The 21,614-nt window shown below is 35.5% G+C and overlaps 1 protein-coding gene across 4 annotated transcripts in view; it reads right to left on the reverse strand.

Annotated features, from left to right (window-relative positions):
- Nucleotides 1–205: 205 nt before the first annotated feature.
- Nucleotides 206–21,614, reverse strand: part of LOC127838333 (uncharacterized) — an 86,109-nt gene continuing 64,700 nt past the window's right edge. For 2 of the 4 annotated variants that reach the window (XM_052366034.1, XM_052366036.1), the window contains exons 2-9: nt 10,213–10,329; nt 9,796–9,910; nt 8,683–8,748; nt 8,389–8,556; nt 5,081–5,182; nt 3,968–4,075; nt 3,701–3,748; nt 206–2,099 (exon numbers count right to left, since the gene is read on the reverse strand). In XM_052366034.1, the coding sequence (XP_052221994.1) occupies nt 2,057–2,099; nt 3,701–3,748; nt 3,968–4,075; nt 5,081–5,182; nt 8,389–8,556; nt 8,683–8,748; nt 9,796–9,910; nt 10,213–10,216 (654 nt within the window). In that variant the 5' untranslated portion in view covers nt 10,217–10,329 and the 3' untranslated portion in view covers nt 206–2,056. Of the gene's footprint in view, nt 2,100–3,700; nt 3,749–3,967; nt 4,076–5,080; nt 5,183–8,388; nt 8,557–8,682; nt 8,749–9,795; nt 9,911–10,212; nt 10,330–14,844; nt 14,864–19,223; nt 19,340–21,614 lie in introns of those variants that run through there. The other 2 variants (XM_052366033.1, XM_052366037.1) reach the window with 2 other exon arrangements.

Raw genomic sequence — 21,614 nt, forward strand, 5'->3', positions numbered from 1 at the left:
GTATCCACATTTGTTTTAAAAAGGCTCATCTCAACAAAAATCTGGTATGTTTTTCTTTATATTTTAAAGCAATTTATTCATTTTCCAGTATAATGCTGGTTAATGGATTTTCTGATAATACATCAAGAATAAACTAGCAGATCATTCATTACACAATAATAATATCCTGACCGCATCTGTGTCTACAGAAAGTCAACACAACACCTTAGTGCTGATGGTTTATTCTTGATACAGGCAAATAACATTAGATTGTTGAAACATACCATGGCTTCATATCATAAACTAGGAACATATAGGCAAAAATATTCCCCTCCCTGCACTGGTTGCAATCTTTACAGACCAGTAGCAATACTTTAGTTCTGTTTGACAGTAGTTATAAAACAACCAACGTTTCCTGTGAAATAATTGCTCAGAATGAGATGTTGTGCCCAAATGACCTACTTATGAAACAGATCGGAGTGATTATATACCGCCTGTACAAGTCCACCCAAAGTACATTACTTTGAAGGGTCATCCAAAATATTTTTGGTTTAGTAGATATGTCATCTTAATAAAGTTTGGACACACAAGGCACTACAAAAGTCAAGGTCAATCGCCGAAGACAGCAAGACGTTCAGTGAAACTATTGTATGTTTCCCGGCGATACACTTTGTAGATATATGGATTAATTGTGTGGTTATGAATTATTGTGCATGTGGCAATAACTCTCCGAAAAATCACTCAAGTTGAACGACAATACAATATGAACATATTTCCCTGAAGGGATAGCATATTAAGATTCATCAAATTATGATAATTAGTTTAAGTAAACTTACTTAGAAACTTAAAATGGATTAAAATGTCATATAAATTATCAAACGGCAATAAGTGCAGAATCAATTATTGGAGCGGAACGACCTGAGAACGTACACATGGCCACCAAAAAGGTATGCGACATATAACGTGTCATACAATTTGGTTCATTAATTTCTAACATGGAATAAAAATATTAATCTAAGGACAATAACTGCCTGAAAAAATAACGGAACGGAGCGACCTTTCATTGCGCGTTAGTCAACCCTAACAATTAAGTGCACATTACGTTTCATGATGTTCAGATCATTACTTCCTGAGTAAGATCATTTCCTGATATATTGCGCCGATACGAACTCACTTTAAGGAAATTACAAATTAATAATCAAATGACAACATCTTGAAAAATCATTTTGCTCGAACGACCTGACAAGGATGTGCATGTTATAAGAAAGCAGCATCCTGCATTTACAGTTTAATCAAATTCGGAGAAAATATGATGCGCGGCAGCAAAACAATTACATTAAAACGACAATAACTTTCCTGCAAAATAATTGGATCGGAACGAACTGAGAATTATGAAACAGGGATCATTAAAGTCTTAGATCTAAAACAGAAACAAAAAAAGACCAACAAATTAGCAAAAGAAAATAACACACCAAAATCATTGGATCGTAAATGACCTGACAGAGATGCACCTTACTGGGATGCTGCGTTTTGTTATATATGGATCATTAGTATCTGAGATATCACGCGGAAACAGAAAGTAGCATATGAATATCATATGGTGCCTGACATAAAGATGGTGCACATTAAGTGTCATCACATTCGGATAATTAGTTTCCGAAATTTTAGAGGAAACAAAAGTGTGACGGACGAAAGAACAGACAAACGTTGGACATCAAGGTGGAAAAACTATCATCAGGGAGCTCGTTTCACGCCCAAACAAACTCAAACTTTGGAGTATAAAAAGTTCAATACATTATTCAAGTTAAGTATTATATATATGCCCGTTTGCCCGGAATATATGCCTAAATCGGCAATTAACACATGATGCATTTTACATTACTTAGCTGGATTAAACTTGTGATTACTCGTTTATAAAGCATATTCACACTAATATGAAAAAGTTGTAGAAAAATACATTTGTAAATATATATTTTGATTTATATAACTAAAATAACATTCGAAGACACAGTGTGGTTGGTGGTGCCTGTATATATCCCCACATGGATGGGTCCCATGTCTTTGGTAGCAACTGTTTCTATCCCCATAAGAATGGGTCTCGACCAGCCTGCATGGCTCCCCTGAAACAAACACAGCAGTCAACATACAACAGCTAGAGGGATTTACTGGACAACTGTTAAATATGCAGAGATGCGTACTTGTTGTATGCAGAAGGGACGCGATTCTGTTAAATTGAAGGTCACGGTCATAGCCCTTGGTCAGTGATCATATATTACAACACCCGATGACATGTGCTAAATTTAAATTATATATCGTTATTAATTCATTTGCTGTGAAAATCGACCAAATTCATTGTCTACACCCATGTTGTTTAAATTGCCCTTTGCTTCTTCACCGATAAGGCCAGCACTATTTCGTACTCAGCAGTTTCATGAATTATTAATGAAACATCAAATGTATTCCTTATCCAAATTTGCAAGCAAATATACTGAATGAAACAACCCTTCATTTAAACATTTACAAGGCAAGCGATTTTTGCGTTTTCATATTATTATACCGTTATCCATTCATTTTTTGTAATATTTAGTCATCGGAGCAAACGATAGTTGCTTTCCAGACTCTGGAAATATGAATATTCAATAGAGATGTTTACTTCCATTGGTCATTGGGACATCAATATTTTTTAAATACAAAACTGTATCAGAAAGTTCAGCTTACGTTATATGATGAGTTTGTGTATTTAGAATTTTTTGAGGTCCATACCCACCCAAGGCTGCATTATATGAGGACCTGGCGTGGGTCTAAGCATCACATCCTTGCTAACTAACTACACATTCTTAAGTTTGGACGAATTTTTAAATAAACCTGCGATTTCCAGCCATTTAGATTTTACTGAAAGATATTCAATTTTGCTGTGGTCTTGTGCTGTGGGGAGGGGAGGGGGACTGGAGTACGAGGAGGAAACCATCCAAGCTCACATGCGCGGCTGAAGCGTTTGATCCAGGTCCCATGTTTACAAAACATTGCAGCTTCATTCTCCGTCAATTCTTATCAGTTATTAAGTTCAATTGACATATATCCTTTATATATATCCATATTCTAAGGATAAAAAGGGAACATAATTCTTAATACAGTTGTCTGCTCTTGTTTATAGATTGGGGTCATGTTGGTTAAGAAGTATGCAAAATATAAAAGCAATATGTCAAGGGACATAGACTATATTTGAGGTGGTACGCAAACTTTAACATAGATTTATCCATAATATGCATATTCTAAGTGGAAAAAGGGTCATAATTCTTACAAAATGCTTGATACAGTTGTCTGCTTTTGTTTATAGATTGGGGGCCATGTTGGTAAAGAAGTATGCAAAATATAAAAGCAATATGTCAAGGGACATGTTTGAGGTGGTACGCAAATTTTAACATTCCAACGCTCACGCTTACCCCGGGATGAGTAGGATAGCTCCACTATATATATTTCATATATAATAGTCAAGCTAAAAATCATTTCTGTGGAGTTTTTTTTTTTTTAATTTGCCCAGAAGTTTAGGGGAGGGGGATATCAATGAAAAGTTTATGGAAAACGCATAATTAACAAAAGGCCACAATTTGCAAGTTGTTTGACAGATGAGCAAAAAATTACACTGTAATTCATGGATACTGGACATTTATTCAATATCCACATTAAAGGATAAGAACAGAAGGGTGAGCTGTGTACTGACTCATTGAATTCCAGCCTGTCTGGTCGCTTGTTCCATTCACCCACATACCTGTCAAAGAAACATGGACAAGTGTCAAAAGAATCACAGACTAAACTAAAACAGAGCAGTTGGTATAAAGGCACTTTTATCTCATAAGAAACACATAACTAGTGTTAACGAAACATTATCTAAATCTACACGATATTTTAAATATTCTTATAACATTTACCCAAAACCCGTAGTAAATAAACACATTGTTAAACTGTTACAAACATGATTTGTACTTACGCTGTGTTGCGCATGTCTGTAAAACTTCTGGCTCGTCTGACAGGCGGCTCATAGTAGGTCCTACGGTTGTAGTTGGTCCTGGGAAGCAGGGCCTGGTCATCAACATATCTGCAACCATGGCAACCATGCAGGGGCAGTGAGAACGAAGGCAACTATGTGCACAAGTCATCACAAAAGAAATGGTTGGAATTAAAAATGTAGAAATGCATTCTTAATCCAACTACAAAAGATAGAGACTCAGTATCTTGCCAGGCTACACCTTAAACAAGCTTATGGAACCAATGGTTGGTTTATTAAATATGAAGTAACAAACATCTTGTACAAAGTCTGTACCAGGGTGGTTTGATCGCAAGTATAATAAAGTACTAGTACTAATAATGTTAAATACCCTAGATTCACTTATAAATGCCCCTGTTGCGGTATCAATTGTTTACTTTCTGCCATAAATTCCACTATAAGGAAAACATAACCATTTTGCTGTGTTGCTATGGTGGCTTATTTCAGCCATATCCTACTGGTGTGTTGTCGTATTGGCAATCTTCAAACCAGCAAAAACAAAAGAACTACTAAAATACCCGCCAGAATGACACAAACGGGCAACAAAATATCATTGCGGTCTTATCAGCGCTCTTTTCGATCTTCTGGAGAGTATAATTGTGATTCTTGACTGTTAGTAATCTTCAAACATGTCAATACAAAGAAACGTCAAATGTACCCGGAAGAAAAGACAAAACAGAGAAACAATGTCACTGGCAATTTGTGTTGATATCATTAGAAACTTAAGCTAAGCTTTTGACACTTAAATCAAAATAAAACAGTGTTTAACTTCTTGATTTAAGCGAAAAAGTCTATACTATATTATGCAAACTTGCTCAATATATGAGCTGGGAAAACTTGGTTAAATGCATGTGCCTAAAGTGTCCCTGATCAGCCAGTGCAGTCTGATGTACTAATCAGAGGCAACACTAACCACTTTATGCGGATTTTTACTAAGAAGAAACTTCCATTTAACAAATTTATTTATAAAAGATAAGTCTGTGCAAACTGTACAGGCTAATCTAAGATTACATTCACATGGATTAAGACCGGTTTTCCCAGAGCTCATATAAATACTTGAGGTAGATGACGTCCTGCTCTGCTCGTGGCCTGTCGTTGTACACCACCTCTGGCTCTGCAATCGGCACTACGATAGGCTCCTGCTGGTACCGAGCCTCACTGTGTGTTGGAAACATTAACACATCATTAGGATTGCAATCGGCATAAACACTGTAATTATTATGGAAGGGACCTTATGGCAGACAATGTCCAGAAAAAATTGGGCACATTTGACAAGAGTCCACATGATTTGTAGCTAGGCCGAAGGACAGTAAATCAGTAGTTTAATTGCTATCATTTGTGTCCCTGATATCTTATATGTATTTTTTCACAAACAATAGGCAATTTGATTAAGTTATTATTAGATTATGTTTGAAAACATATTCAAAATAATGTGATTATAAAACTTTAAGCCAGTCTTAAATCACGAGATGTATGCCCCCCCCCCCCCCCTCACAGACTTGAAGTTTAGTCATCCCTGTGACCATTTGATCTTTTGATTTGAAAATCATGAGAAGTCCTTCTCCGTCAATTCTTATCAGCATATTAATTTATTGGTCCATAGAAATCTAAACATATATTGTGTGAAAGTAATTTTAATGTTAATTCCACATAATACTTGATCAAGTGTACCTCATATTCAATATGCATCTTTCCTTTTGAGCCAAGTAACCACTTTAACAGTTTGCATGATGATTGATTAAAGCATTCTCATGATATTGTGCAGAGACTAATTTTGGTGTTACAAGCCCCTGTGACTCTGACCTTTGACCTCTTGACTACAAAATCTAAAGGCCTCATTCTCTTATCCAAAGTGACCATCATTCAAAATGAGATGATCATAGGTCAAAGCCTACAATATACTCCTGCTAGTTCGAAGAGGGGTATAATTATGACAATGAATGTATTAGTTATGGGCCGGACAAGATCATTTATGGCCATTTTTGACCTTTGAACTCAAAGTGTGACCTTGACGTTTCATATATCGACGTAATTCTTTTGCTTGAAACACCGTCCAATGATAGTGAACAAATGTGCCAAATGACTTAAAAATCTCACAATGAACGACATAGTTATTACCCGGACAAGCTTGTTTCGCCCGCCCATCCGCAGACATTCGCCAATCTAATAACCAGTTTTTTCCTTCCGAAAACCTGGTCAAAAACTCAACTTTAGTAGCCCTGACTAACATAGCTAAAAACTCAACTGTAAAAGCCTTGACTTAAAGCTAACAAGAGCTGTGTTCGTGAAACACAATGCCCCCTACTGCACCGCTTTGAAGCCATTATTTTACCTTTGACCTTGAAGGATGACCTTGACCTTTCACCACGCAAAATGTGCAGCTCCATGAGATACGCATGCATGCCAAATATGGAGTTGCTATCTTCAATATTGCAAAATTTGACCTTTGACCTTGACCTTGAAGGATGACCTTGACCTTTCACCACTCAAAATGTGCAGCTCCATGAGATACGCATGCATGCCAATTATCAAGTTGCTATCTTTAATATTGCAAAATTTTACCCTTGACCTTGAAGGATGACCTGGACCTTACACCACTCAAAATGTGCAGCTCCATGAGATACACATGCATGCCAAATATCAAGTTGCTATCTTCAATATTGCAAAATTTTGACCTTTGACCTTGACCTGCAAGAATGACCTTGACCTTTCACCACTCAAAATGTGCAGCTCCATGAGATATGCATGCATGCCAAATACGGAGTTGCTATGTTCAATATTGCAAAATTTGACCTTTGACCTTGTAGGATGACCTTGTCCTTTCACCACTCAAAATGTGCAGCTCCATGAGATATGCATGAATGCCAAATATTAAGTTGCTATCATCAATATTGCAAAATTTGACCTTTGGCCTTGACCGATGACCTTGACCTTTCATCACTCAAAATGTGCAGCTCCATGAGATACACATGCATGCCAAATATCAAGTTACTATTTTTAATATTGCACAATTTGACCTTTGACTTTGACCTTTCACCTTGAAGGATGACCTTGACCTTAACCTTTTACCACTCAAAATGTGCAGCTCCATGAGATACACATGCATGCCAAATATCAAGTTGCTATCTTCAATATTACAAAAGTTATGGGCAATGTTAAAGTTTTCGGACGGACGAAAGGACGGACAAACAGATAGACTGACTGACGAACAGACAGATGGACAGTTCACATACTATATCCCACCCTTCAGAAGCATAAAAAAGTTATGGGGAAATTTAGTTTTTGGATGGATGGACAGATGCTATATATTTGACCTTTGACCTTGAAGGATGACCTTGACCTTCCACCTTTCAAAATATGCAGCTCCATGAGATACACATGCATGCCAAATATCAAGTTGCTATCTTCAATATTGCAAAAGTGATGGCCAATGTTAAAATTTTCGGACGGAGGGACAGACGCCATATATTTGACATTTGACCTTGAAGGATGACCTTGACCTACACCTTTCACTACTCAAAATGTGCAGCTTTATGAGATACACATGAATGCAAAATATCAAGTTGCTATCTTCAATATTGAAAAAGTAATGGCCAATGTTAAAGTTTTTGGACGGACGGACAGACGCCATATATTTGACATTTGACCTTGAAGGATGGACTTGACCTTCACCTTTCACCACTCAAAATGTTCAGCTCCTTGAGATACACATGCATGCCAAATATCAAGTTGCTATCTTAAATAATGAAAAAGTTATGGCCAATGTTAAAGTTTTTGGACGGAGGACAGACGCCATTTATTTGACATTTGACCTTGAAGGATGATCTTGACCTTCACCTTTCACCACTCTAAATGTGCAGCTCCATGAGATGCACATATATGCCAAATATCAAGTTGCTATGTTCAATATTGAAAAAGTTAGGCCATTGAAGTTTTCCGACGGACGGACAGACTGACACACTGACTGACTGACGGACAGTTCAACTGCTATATGCCACTCTACTGGGGGCATAAAAACCTGTAGTAGCCCTGACTAAACTCAACTGTTACGTAGCCCTGACTAACATTGCTAAAAACCCAACTGTAGAGCTTTGGCTAAAAGCTAAAAATTCGCCAGCAGTAGCTCTGACTAACATAGCTAAAAACTCACCTGTAGTAGCTTTGACTAACATAGCTAAAACTCACCTGTAGTAGCTTTGACTAACATAGCTAAAAATTCGCCAGTAGTAGCTCTGACTAACATAGATAAAAACTCACCTGTAGTAGCTTTGACGAACATAGATAAAAACTCACCTGTAGTATTTCGACTTACATAGCTAAAAACTCACCTGTAGTAGCTTTGACTAACATAGATAAAAACTCACCTGTAGTAGCGCTTCTCCATTCGAGGCTGTTCGCCTCGTCCACCAAAGGAATCATAGAAGCGAGGAGCCTCCAGGGGGCGAGGGTGGTTGTAAAACACTGGAGGTGGCGGGGGTTGTGGGGGCAGGTACGGGGGATCATAGAAGGGGGGTGGCGTCTTCTCATACACCCTGATAACAGAAAGCATGATGAGTTTAGGTACAGACTTCCAAAAGCTTTGTGTTAATAGTCCCATGCAATACATTATTATGTCTTTAGCTTATGTAACTAATAGACAAATAAGATTCTATACTTACGTATATGGCTTCCTGTCATAATATACATCTTGATCAATAATGCTGCGACCTTTGTTACTGTAACGTCTACAAAATATAAAAACATCTGTTTGAACACATTACAAAACATGATTGTGTATGCATTTTAACATGATTGTCATTGGTCTATAGGCAAACACACAATTATTGTTGTAAAACTAATATTTGTCAAACTCTGTTCATGTCAGTGGTGAAAATATTTGTCAGATCAAGTTAGAATCATTTGTTTGCACTATTGTGTATTTGCCAATTAATAAATCTTTATTCCTCTTATGTGTATCTATTAAACCTAAAATGTGATAGCACTTGTATGTATCAAAACTCCGAATGATTGTAATTACTGGTCAATATACCATTACCATAATCAAGACCAATCAATTAACAATAAATACCTGAAAAAACAACAATAGGGGTTGAAATTACTGTTGAGATTGTACTCTATAAATTAACCATGAAACGACCAAGGTGTATGGTAACATTATTTCTTGGACCAAATAATATATTGCATACAAAAATAGTTTATCACAAAATAACAAAGATTATCCTTGAAGCCACTTATTGATACATGTACAATAGTGAAAATGATGAGTCAGACAGATGCCCATGATGATTCAAATATACCCCTTTACTCCATAGAGCCGGGTTTTATAAAAATGTGTATCATTAGTACGGGACTGGTTGTATTCTTGCTTAGTGAATCAGAGATTATTACTTGACAAAAAATGTGCTGCATAACGTGACTTTTTTTAACTTCATATTGCACTTGCAGAAAGATGTTCAACACATTTTTTATGAAAAAAGTAAAAGGACGGTACAATTATACCAAAGTTTTTATAAATTGCCACACAAATTGCAATAAATATGAATATTAACTGAAATATTATTCAATTTAAATTACCCATTTATTGAATTTCTTGGTTTGACAATTATATTTTACCCATGTATGGGTTATATAATATCAGCATGTTACAGTGTGCAATTGCTAGAATGATTTAATAATTTATTGACTGGATCCCAGTCCTTAAGAACTAACCATACAAGTTTTACACACTGATACAAGAACTTAGTAAATACAAGATACTAAGGAGTGGGTACCTTTTAGTTTCGCGCATTTTTAGCATGCAGCAGACAAACACAACTATCACCAGGAGAACAAGGCCTGCCACGCCCACACACACACCAATTATGATCTTATGCTCATCTGTCAGAGCTGAAACAAACCAGAAAACAGCACCTCCAGAACAAGGCCATTGTGGATTAGTTAACTTATCTGTCATATGTTCAATAAAGTGCTGTTATAAATTCATATAAATGGACACATGAAAATATTTATTCATTACGATTATCGTAGTCATAATCATTATTAATTCATTATTATTATGCTTATAATAATGATAATTAATTTTTAAATGTTTAAAATAATAATAATAATAATAATTATTATTATTATTATTATTATTATTGAACTTATAATAATAAGTATCATATTTCTTGATCACTTCTGTTACAGACCCATTGCGTTGATGTGAACTAGGATGTTCTGGACTGAGCACAGATGGTTTCACACCATACTAATTGCGGGTAGGCTTGCACTGCTTGTTTGATCCTCAGGAACGAAAAGCACACCCTCTGAAACAACCAACAGCTTGTAACATTGGCCCATGGTCAACATGGTATGGGCCTTTAAAGGGGCCTTTTCACAGATTTTGGCATTTTTTAACTTATTCATTAAATGCTTTATATCGATAAATGTAAACATTGGATCGTAAAAGCTCCAGTAAATAATCAAGAATAAAATTAAAAAGAGGAAAAGTACATTGCCCGGACCAGGTTTCGAACCAGTGACCCCTGGAGTCCTGCCAGAGTCATGAAGTAAAAACGCTTTAGCCTACTGAGCTATTCCGCCGAGTACATATTTCTGAAGTATTTTATACCTTATATAAGCAATCTTCGTAGTTTCACAAAATTTTAACGACAAAAACAGAACTCTCCAAATTATTCAATCGTTTCGTGTTGCAACGCTTTATAATTTTTAGGTTTTAAAATCGTCAAAAGATGCATATAATGGCTATATTAGACCATGGTAAATGTTCAGTATTACTGTTTCCTCACAAATATCATAACTAAAACGAAAATTTGCGAATCTGAAACAACTTTTTTCAATTTTGTCAATTTACCAAAGCGTGAAAAGATCCCTTTAAATATCACTGTAACAGAACTGAAAGTGTTTTTGTTTACATGGTTTTGATATTTGTTGTTTCATTGTAAAGTTTAGATACATCACTCAAACACTGAAATGGTCCTATATGGGCAATCTACTCCTTTAGGAGGTTTATAAGGTTCACAAATGCCTGAACAACTGGGAAATGCACAAGTGCACAGCATGAGTGCTTTAACACATTGTAAGAACACTGCTGTCACTGCATATACAAATAATCAACTGAATATATGAAAGCTTTTCGTAAAATCTCATGACAAAGATTATTATACAGAAAACTTCTAAAACCAAGGCCAATAACTTTTCAAAAAATGTGTGGACCAGAACAAAACTCACATTTCATCTATTAGTCATGTAGGTAGACTCACATACCATAAATCAGCTAAATATCTGAAAGCGTTTGTAAAAACCTCCTGTAAAAATAAAAATTACTAAGTTAAAGGCCCATTACTTTTCCAAAATCAATGGACCGAAACATAACTCACACTTCACCTGTAAGCAGAGGGCCAGATAAGATGCGTATTTGCGTAAAATACGCATGAAAACAAAGAATATACGCATGACTTAAAATTGTGCTGAGTAAAAAAACTCCTGGCTAAGTTCGGAATTTCTCATCGTGTGCAATTTCAATGTGTATTAGCCGTTTATATAAGTGACATCACCATCTATGTATAGAATGTGGTTCCCGACCTACTTTACTCCTCAGTCAGAGCATTTTATTTTCACCAACGATAATGGCCGATGTTTACACAACGGGCTCCTCGCTGCCTTGTTGAGAATCGATATACGCTTACGGTGACAGGGCCCTCAATCCATTTTAGGGGAAGCGGGTCGCTACCCATAGCAGGGGGAATTTTCGCGGCGTTTCCCTTTTGGGGGGGATTTTTTACTTACTCTCTAATTATAACATTTGTACATGTTGCACTATATTCATTGCTTTTTTCATAATTTAGTATGTTTGACAAGATTAAATTAAAATAGAATTGAGATATAATAATCATGAGACACATCTAATCTATAAAAAAAAAAAAAAAAAAAATTTTAGGGGAAATTTTTCCCCCAAAAAGGGGAAAAAGTATACTTTTAAGGGGGGGGGGGGGGTGGGGAATGCGGCCGAATTTCGGCCGTGGATTTGACAGATTGAGGGCCCTGGGTGAAAACGTTTGACATAACATTCGATAAAACCCGAATCGTCCAACATCAAGCATATAACTTTTGCTATCAGTTCATCTCTTGTGTGGCACTATGGAAAAACCTTTTTCCTTCAAGCACTTTTTAAATGGCGGCCGAAATACACATATAATAAACAAGTTTTGTGGCCCAAGCTTAGAAGATGTTGATCGTGGCTGTATAGTGTGTGCTAAACAGTGGCTTGCCAAATCAAGACGGAAAAAGAGAGTATTGGCTGCTTATAAGCCAAGGGCAAATAAAACAAAAAAACTGTTAAATAAAACAAAAGGGATTGCTTTATTGTGTACAAGACTGCTTGTTATAGCGAGTTAGCACTACATGTACAATTTATTATTAATTCTGATCCTTTGAACATAAATTCTCCTTAAAATGATCGGATTTCGATTTTTACTCCTCAATTAAAAATTTCATGAGTGAAATACGCCTCGGCTGAAAAAATTATCTGGAGCTCTGCCTGTAAGTCATGTAGATATAATCATATTCCACAAAAAAGCTAAATATCTGAAAGTGTTTCATTAAAAATCTCCGAAAAACAGTTATTATAGAAAAATGTGTAAGTCCAACAAGAGCTGTATTCGTTAGAAACACAATGCCCCCTACTGCGCCGCTTTGAAATAAAATTTCTATTCATCATTTGGCAGGTATAGAAATCATCTCCCTTTAAAGCTTACTACTTCCCTTGGATTTTGTTGAATCCAACTAGGGGGGGGGGGGGTCTGTAGACAGTCAAAAATTACCAAGTCAGACATCACTGACAACCAAGGCCTTTGGTTTATCAAAGAGATCATAGCCAGAGTTCATCATGTATCTATGGACATAAGTCCACAGTTATGTAATGAACCCTACCATTCACAAATTAGTACAGGAAAGAAATGATAATTATTTCATTAAAAAAAAACTTTGACAAATCAATCATTTGAGTTATAAATAATCAAAATAAAAAATCTGTACAGTAACTGTGAAAAGAACTTAAATATTCTTGGTAAGGAAATATATAATCTGAGATTTATAATTATATAAATTACTTCCCTTGAAAATAATTGTTTCTAACAAATCTCTATTTTTAGTAACAAATAATTTAAAGCCACTACCGTGACTGTAAATTCACCACTCAAAATGTGCAGCTTCATGAGATACACATGCATGCCAAATATCAAGTTGCTATGTTTAATATTGAATTATTATCTCCCTTTAAAGCTTATTACTTCCCTTGAATTTGTATTTTTGACCTTAGACCTTGAAGAATGACCTTGACCTTATACCACGATGTGTTTGTCAGAAATACAATGCCGCCTACTGCGCTGCTTTGATTTATCTAACAAAAATATATAATTTGGCAGGTCAGATAACTATGTCCATTTAAAGCTTATTACTTCCCTTGGATTTGTTTTTTCGACCTCGTGACCTAGTTTTTGACCCAGCATGACCCATATTCGAACTTGACCTAGATATTGTCTAGATACAACTTCTGACCAAGTTTCGTAAAGATTGGATGAAAACTATTTGAATAAGAGAGCGGACATGAAAAGTGTGACAGATGGACAGTGCGAAAACTATATACCCCTTTTCTTCGAAAGGGGGCATAAAAAGCAGCGGAACAAACCCACACTTCATCAGTCTGTTAGTTGTGTATGTAGACTCACACACCAAATATATGGCCAGTATTTATAAGCCTTTAGGAAAAAAGTCTCACACTTCATATGTAAGTCATGTAGGTAAACTCACATTCAAACAATCAGCTCAATATCTGACAGTATTGCATAAAAAAACATCCGGACAACGGAAAAATATTACTTCCTTTGTCAAAAATGATCTGTACATGCCAAATGATATATAAAACTTATCACCCTTCAGATCAGTCAAAGGCCCGTATCGTCGTTTAAAATAAACAGACCGGAACAAATTTTACTCTTCATCTGTAGGTCATGTAGGTGGACTCACATTCCAAAAATCAGCTCAATATTTTGCGCCAATTTAATTTTGGAATATGGAATTCATGGAATTGATGAACATGCAGGAGAAGTGGGCAGGACAGGAACACCCACTCTCATGAGATTGTTTGATCACGAATACACACAAAGTTTACACACTCACAGTGACCTTGACCTTCATGAAAACAACATGATTCTTGCATGCAACATTTTGTCTATAAGGAAGTATTTTTTGTGCGAATTATTTTCAATTGCTATAATGCACAAACAAAGTAATGAGATAGAAACGAATGTCTGTTTTCATTATGTCCATCTAAAATGAAGATTCAAAAAATAAAATGTGTCAATGGTGTACTTGACCTTGGAGTTAGCAATATGGCAAGTTATGGCAACATTTTGTCTTGCTATAATGATTATTTGTGCAAATTTATTTTGAAACCCCACCATGCACAATTAAGTAATGGGTCAGGCACAAAGGTGATCTTCACTTTACCCATATAAGAAATGTGAACAAATGTCAACTGTAACCTTCCCATTTAAACAAGCAACATGGCACGTGACATGTCATCTTGATATGATGATCATAATTATGTCTCTATTTATTTTGAAACCCAATCATGCAAGACAAAGGTATGTGCTGGAATGAAAACCCACACACCCATACACTAACAAGGACAGGGTAAACACTTTAATTCCTTCATGAAGAGGGAAAAATATATAAATTGGTAATTCACTATAAAATCGTAGTTTTATTGTCATACTCTGACATAAACATCACAGCTTTACGATTTCCATATTTCATACCTGGACTAGCACTGGTAGGGCTGGTTATGGAGGGCTTAAATACCCAGCTGGTTAATAATGAACTAATATGACATCCTTTCCATCTATAACTGCCTACTTTTTGATAGTTAACAATCCACAATGATAGACTTTAAGCCTCAGTGATCAAACTACAGCCTTGGAGTAACATTATGTACATTATATTCTTTCTCATTCATGCATGAAATCATTTTTCCTTAAAAATTGCTTTTGTGAGACTTGGCATAACATTAATATTGGAAGATCATTTTTAAAGGGACATGTTTGCAAATTGCGCAAATGACCAAGAGGACGAGAATCAATATCATGTAGAATATTTATAATCCTCAATTGAAAAGGATAAAAAAATTATGCATTTGTTGCAATGTTTTTATTCAATAATTTGGATATTAATACTCTATAATATAATACTCTAGACCACTGGTTTGCAGCTACTTCTGACAAAAGGGGCATAATTAAAACATAAATTATCTTGCAATACAAGTCTATTCACACCACCACACAGATAAGGCCACAGTGAGAAGGTAATTTTGACTAACTTAGTAGATTTCTGTTACATTCCAAATATATGAAACTAATGGTCACTGACCTCAAATAATGACCCAAAAACACATGTGTAAAGTTTCAATTGAATACCCATTGAAGAAACAGTGATTTTGAGAAGTTGTATATTTACCTCAACCAAATTGCTGCATACAAAAAGGGGTATCATTCTACTGAATTGAAGGTCAGATTTATAGACCTAGGTCAGTAACCTGACACTATGACCCATTTGAGGAGGCTGTAAGTTGAAGTGGGTTGTTGTATAGTTGGTTGTGGCTTTGAGTTTAAGTGGGTTGTTGTATAGTTTGTTGAGGCTGTAAGTTGAAGTGGGTTGTTTTATAGTTGGTTGAGGCTGTGAGTTTAGGTGGGTTGTTGAATAAGTTTGTTGAAGCTGTGAGTTTAAGTAAGTTGCTTATAGTTTTTTCCCAACAAAGCTCAGATCCATTAGGTTTAAAAACTGTCAAGACTGGTATCATTTACAGATGTTGGGTAAAAAAACAAAACCAAATAGAGATCTACAGACAATTTACACTGTATTTGAAATTGTTTAATAAATGTTTGCGATAGAGTTGGTCTGCGCTTGTAGATACAAATGTATGCCTGTTTAATATAGAGTACACAGATCGTCAATCTTAGACCATCAGCAAATGTTCACTCACAGAATTTACTAACTTTAAAGCAGATGCATTGTAGACACGCAAGTCTAGTTCCAAACCCTGTGCTGATTTTCTGTCTTTTGGTTGAACATTTCATATAAAAAAATTTTTTAAGGAATGGCCAATAGACAGAACAAATCTTAAAGAGCAGTAAATAAAATGGTAAATGTATGTTGTTTTTTATGTATCTTCTAAAAAGTTTGGTTTATTCAGTGTGGTCTATGTCCTGAGTTATTGTGTAAAAAGTAAGAGTAACATCCATTAGATCTTCCCTCCAGCAAATAAACACATTAGAGACTGATCTGATAACCAGTCTTTTCTCCATTAGTGAGGCCCATATCTGATAACCTGAGTCTCATCTCCATTAGTGAGGCCCATAAGGGAACACACACTTCCATCTTAGACAATATTTACACAATTGTTATTATCACCACGCTTTTTGAAAAGCATGGGGATATTGTGGTTATCTCCGCCGTCCATCTGTCCGTTCGTCTGTCCGTCCTAGCCACTATCTCCTCCTACACTATAAGCACTAGAACATAGAAACTTACACACTTGGTAGCTATGAGCATATGTGCTACACTGCACTATTTGGAATTTTGATCTGACCACTGGGTCAAAAGTTATGGGGGTTGGGGTGGGGCCGTTTCAGAGATTTTCACTAATTTTTATGCCCCCCCCCCCCCCCCCCCAGTATGGTGAATTGGCCATAACTTTTGCAATATTGAAGATAGCAACTTAATATTTGGCATGCATGTGTATCTCATGGAGCTGCACATTTTGAGTGGTGAAAGGTAAAAAAAAAAAATCCAAGGGAAGTAATAAGCTTTAAAGGGAGGTAAGTAATGAACCTGCCAAATGATAATTTTTTTTTTAAATAAATCAAAGTGGCGCAAGAGGGGGGCATTGTGTTTCTGACAAACACATCTCTTGTTTTATGTTATTTTACATTAACTTCTTCATTTCTACACCGATTCACTTTCAATTGATACTGAACATCTCTTATGACAATACGGTCAATCTCAACTATGCATGACCCCATTACCAACCCTGGGGTGCCCCCTGGGTCAAACATGCGGCGTGGGGACACGCGTCGGCCTCTGCTGCGCCATTTCTAGTTATCATTACATGCAACTGCAAAATGGTAAGATATCAACCCTTGTCACAATGGATTTATTGGTTACACAACAACACTTCAACTATTGCCAGCAAATCATTTTAGTCCGGTCAATGCAGATGTGCAGTCTGCACAGGCTAATCAAGGACAACACTCTCTGCTTTATGGTATTTTTTGTTTAAATGAAATCGCTTCTTAGCGAAAGTCCAGTTTAGTCTGAAAGTGTCATCCCTGTTTAGCCTGTATGGACAGCACAGGCTCATCTGGGACAATTAACACACATGCATTAAGCCCCATTTTTCCAGAGCAAGGCTCATATATTGTAAGTTTACATTGAAAATCTGTAGAGGAAAAGGAAAATGTTAATGACAACTTGAAATTTGTTATGCGTAACAAGATATATCTTAACAAAAGATTTAATTCGGCGCATATCCTGACTTTGAAATAAAGGTAGAAAATGACTTTTATACTTTATTAATTTAATAATAAAGGTTAAAGTATTGTTGAGTTCTTTTTTCAAGACAAATGGCATTTAGCGATAGGTTTTTATTCATTTCTCTCCCTAAAAATTGTGTTATTTAATATATAGAAAGCAATACTGTGACCATTTTCATCTGACAATTTACTGACCCAGCTTTGACCCTGAAAGTCTTGGGGATGCAATTGTGTAATTATAACTGGGCAAAATTGTTCAGCAACTCCCTACACTGAACAGTGTGACATCTTATACCGGTACTTAAAAGATGCAGTGATGTCGCCAATGTTCCGGGTGATTATGCTCAAATCAGCCAATTGAATAAATGATTGTATTCATTTGGGTCTGCTGCAGTTATGCAAAAGGTCATTTAAGGTGAAAAGCTTGGTTAAACAGCTATTCCTAAAAAGAATGCTCACTTTGACATGAATATTAGTCACACTTATCAAAATTTGCCAATGACAATATGATGTTATCCTGAAGACTTAAAAAATTTCAATTGATCATCTGTAGCAGAAACACTGATGCATACTAATTGTTGAAAGAGTCATTAACCTGAATGTGTGTAAGTGCACATGAGCATAATTGTGCAAAAATCTGGCTACAGTTATTGGTCTGCATCAGTGTATAATAACACTATTGAAAGACCCTGAACACACAAATGAACTTTATATTTTATGTCTGTTATGCCATTAGATTGTTGCCACACTCTTTAACCTGAAATACCGGTAAATAATAATACAAGATAAGTCATCATTTTTCTAAATTGCATGCCAGAGATACATGTTCAGGAGCGGACCCAGGATTTCTGTTTAGGAGGGGCGGGATATTGAAAGATTTGCTGGGGGTCCAGGGGGCCCTGGCGGGCCCCTGGTGGGTGCAGGGAAAAGCTCTGTAAGGGGGTCCTTTTGATAGCAATAATGCAACCCAATTTTAGTGATTTTGAAGGCTTTGACAACCACTTCTTGAGCATGCCACGCCTTATGTGAAATGGGAAATGTTGTGTACGAAATAGAAGAAACAGAAGTTCAAATAGGTGATTTAGATCTAGTTAAGTGTGAAACATCAAATGAATTGACTTTACTTTGGTAACCCCCCCCCCCTTTGATCCGCCTTTGATGTTTGCAATTACAATTGAAGACCTCTACTAATTAAAGAGATATTTTCAGTAATAAATGCAAACCTTAACCAAAGCATTACATTGGTGAACACTCACACAAACAGTAGATATTTTTGTACACAGCAATCAAATACAGACACAATCTCACAGATAGACTTGAAAAGTTGGATGGCTTTTGCAGATGAGGAGACATGGACACAGTTCATGGACTATTAAATATGACAACAGAAGATTGGGCTACCTAATGTACCTACACAAGACATTGACACCTCCACCCACCAGTCACACTTAACACATTTATCAATATCAACATGGGTTACATATTTTGATCTAAGGAATGTTTAAAATACAAATATCATTTAAAATAATACACTGTATTTTAACACTTTGAGCATTTGTTAACTAGATTTTATTGTGAAAACCCCGGTGAAAACAGATGGAAAATTATACCTCAATAAATGCTTTAAATCCAATAAAATAATTTCTTCACCAACACACCTTGTTGGTTAGTAATGTGACAATATTTTCAGAGTATACATTACATTTAATGCTTGGTTGATTCCATGCCCTACCCATATAGAAAACCACTTAAAGGTGGGTATACAGGACTTACAGTGTCCACAACTGGGTTTGCACATTTTAACTCTTCAAACTTTACTCTTTATTGTCAATTTTCTATAATATCAATAATAATGTAAATATTTGTTAAGTAACTACAGTTATAATGTTAACAAGCAAAATTCTATCTCACAATTATACAAAAATGCCATGATACAAATTAGCATCAAAGGGGCACCATCTAAGAGTTAATATTTAGACAGAACCAAAACAAAATAAGGCGTGATAGTATTTCAATATAGATGGTTCAGTCACAATAATTATTCATTTTTAATAACTCAGTTTTCTTTCATAATTTACAATACAATAAACATATAAATATTTATCATGTCATGTCTATTTCTATGATGTAATACAATGTTGTTGTTTTATTTCAGCATAAATTGTAATCAAATCAAAAGAAGCAATACAAATTCAGTCATTAGGCTAATAGCCCATTATTTAAAATAGTATCTTTATGCTCTCTGCGAACCATAATACTAAGATGCCAATTCAAATCAGAGCTATTTATATTCACCAAATTATAAAAAATATGATTTCGATTTCATAAAATATTAAAGAATGTGACATACTGAAATAATTAAAGGGGCCCTTTCAGGTTTTGGTTTAAATTGACAAAATCAATTAAAAAAATGGTTTCAGATTCGCAAATTTTTGTTGTAGTTATGATATTTGTGAGGAAACAGTAATACTTAACATTTATCATGCTCTAAATTATCCATTAGAGGCATCTTTAGACGATTAAAAAAAACCCAGAAAATTATAAAGCATTGCGATGCAAAGGATTGAATAATTTGAGTTCTGTTGTTGCTACTTTATTGTGTGACACTCAGGGATTGCTTATGTAAAATATTAAATACATCACTCATTGTATGAGCATGGAGTGGTTAGACTTTTACTTTAGGGATCAATGGTTTGAGCCCAGTTAAAGGCTACTTTTTTTGTTTCTATTTAAATGTATTCTTGTTTTTTACTGGAGCTCTTAAGATCCAAAGTTTACATTTATCAATATAAAGCATTTAATGACAAATTTCAATACATGCCAAAATCTGTGAAAAGGTCCTTTTTAAGGGTTCAGCGGAAAATCTTTTTTTGTTTTAATGATGGCGTTATATTTGAACTTATTGTCTTTGAAAGAAAGCTAAATGGTATTAAACGTTGAAAAACTAAATAAAGCAAATTCCTGAAATCTATTCCAAGAAGAAAGCAGTAGATATAAAACAAATTATTTGTCAGCTTGATTACTGAAATGTTATTGTAAGTAATTTTAAAATAAAATGTTCATTTTGTAAATTAAGCCATATGTTTGTGAAGAAGCACTTCTTATTCAGGGTGCAGGATCACGTGACTTTTTGGGGTTCCACCTTTTAACTTTTACTGATTTAAACAACAGTAAGTGGTGCTTTATATGTGAATTTAACTTGGGTGGCAGGGGATATATCAGTGAAAGGGGGGTCCCCTTTGAAAATTACATATCTTTAGGGTAGGGGTTACCTATGGTGTTTAAAAATCAATTAGGTATTTATAAGATGTATTTCTTGTGTTAGGTTGTAGAAAGAATGTCTCAAAATTTTGGAAAAAAAAACATTAAAACTAGCCACAGCTCCCTAGCAAGAAAATTTTGAATCTTTAAAAAAGGAGGTTTTCACTTTTTGCGGAAGTCAATATTTTTGCTGCAAACAGAACAAAACTTTGAAGGTTAATTGTGAAAAATCTAAACGTATGGGAGACACTTTTCTAGGTAAATAAACAAAGCACAGGGATGAAATTAATGAGTGATGTAGCCAAAACTAGGATTGCATTCTGTTTGAATGTTCTGTGCATGCCATGAAATGGGTCAAATTTCTCAATTTTCATTAAAAATGAGGTGGGTGGGGGAAAAGATCAAGGGCCATAGTTTCACAAGTGAAGAAGCCAGCCTTGTCTTTGATTGTATTTTCAATGTATATTGCCTATGTTATGACACTGACACAAAAAGGCTTTCTTGTGTCACTTTCTGTTTTGATGCAATGGATTTTACTGTTTGCCGCCTTTCGGAACTCGAAATTTGGTCAAAAATATATCCCTTGCCCGCTTTGTTTTTATATTCCGCTCACTAGAGGTTGTACAACTAGAAGAGCTCTGATTGACAATATAAAGCTACTTTTTAAACTTGTTAAATTGTCTCACAAACTTCCACATATAAATAACCTTTGGGACAGAAACTGCAACTGTTGTGTTTTT

The sequence above is a fragment of the Dreissena polymorpha genome, chromosome 7 (assembly GCF_020536995.1).
Source record: "Dreissena polymorpha isolate Duluth1 chromosome 7, UMN_Dpol_1.0, whole genome shotgun sequence".
Classification (NCBI taxonomy): domain Eukaryota; kingdom Metazoa; phylum Mollusca; class Bivalvia; order Myida; family Dreissenidae; genus Dreissena; species Dreissena polymorpha.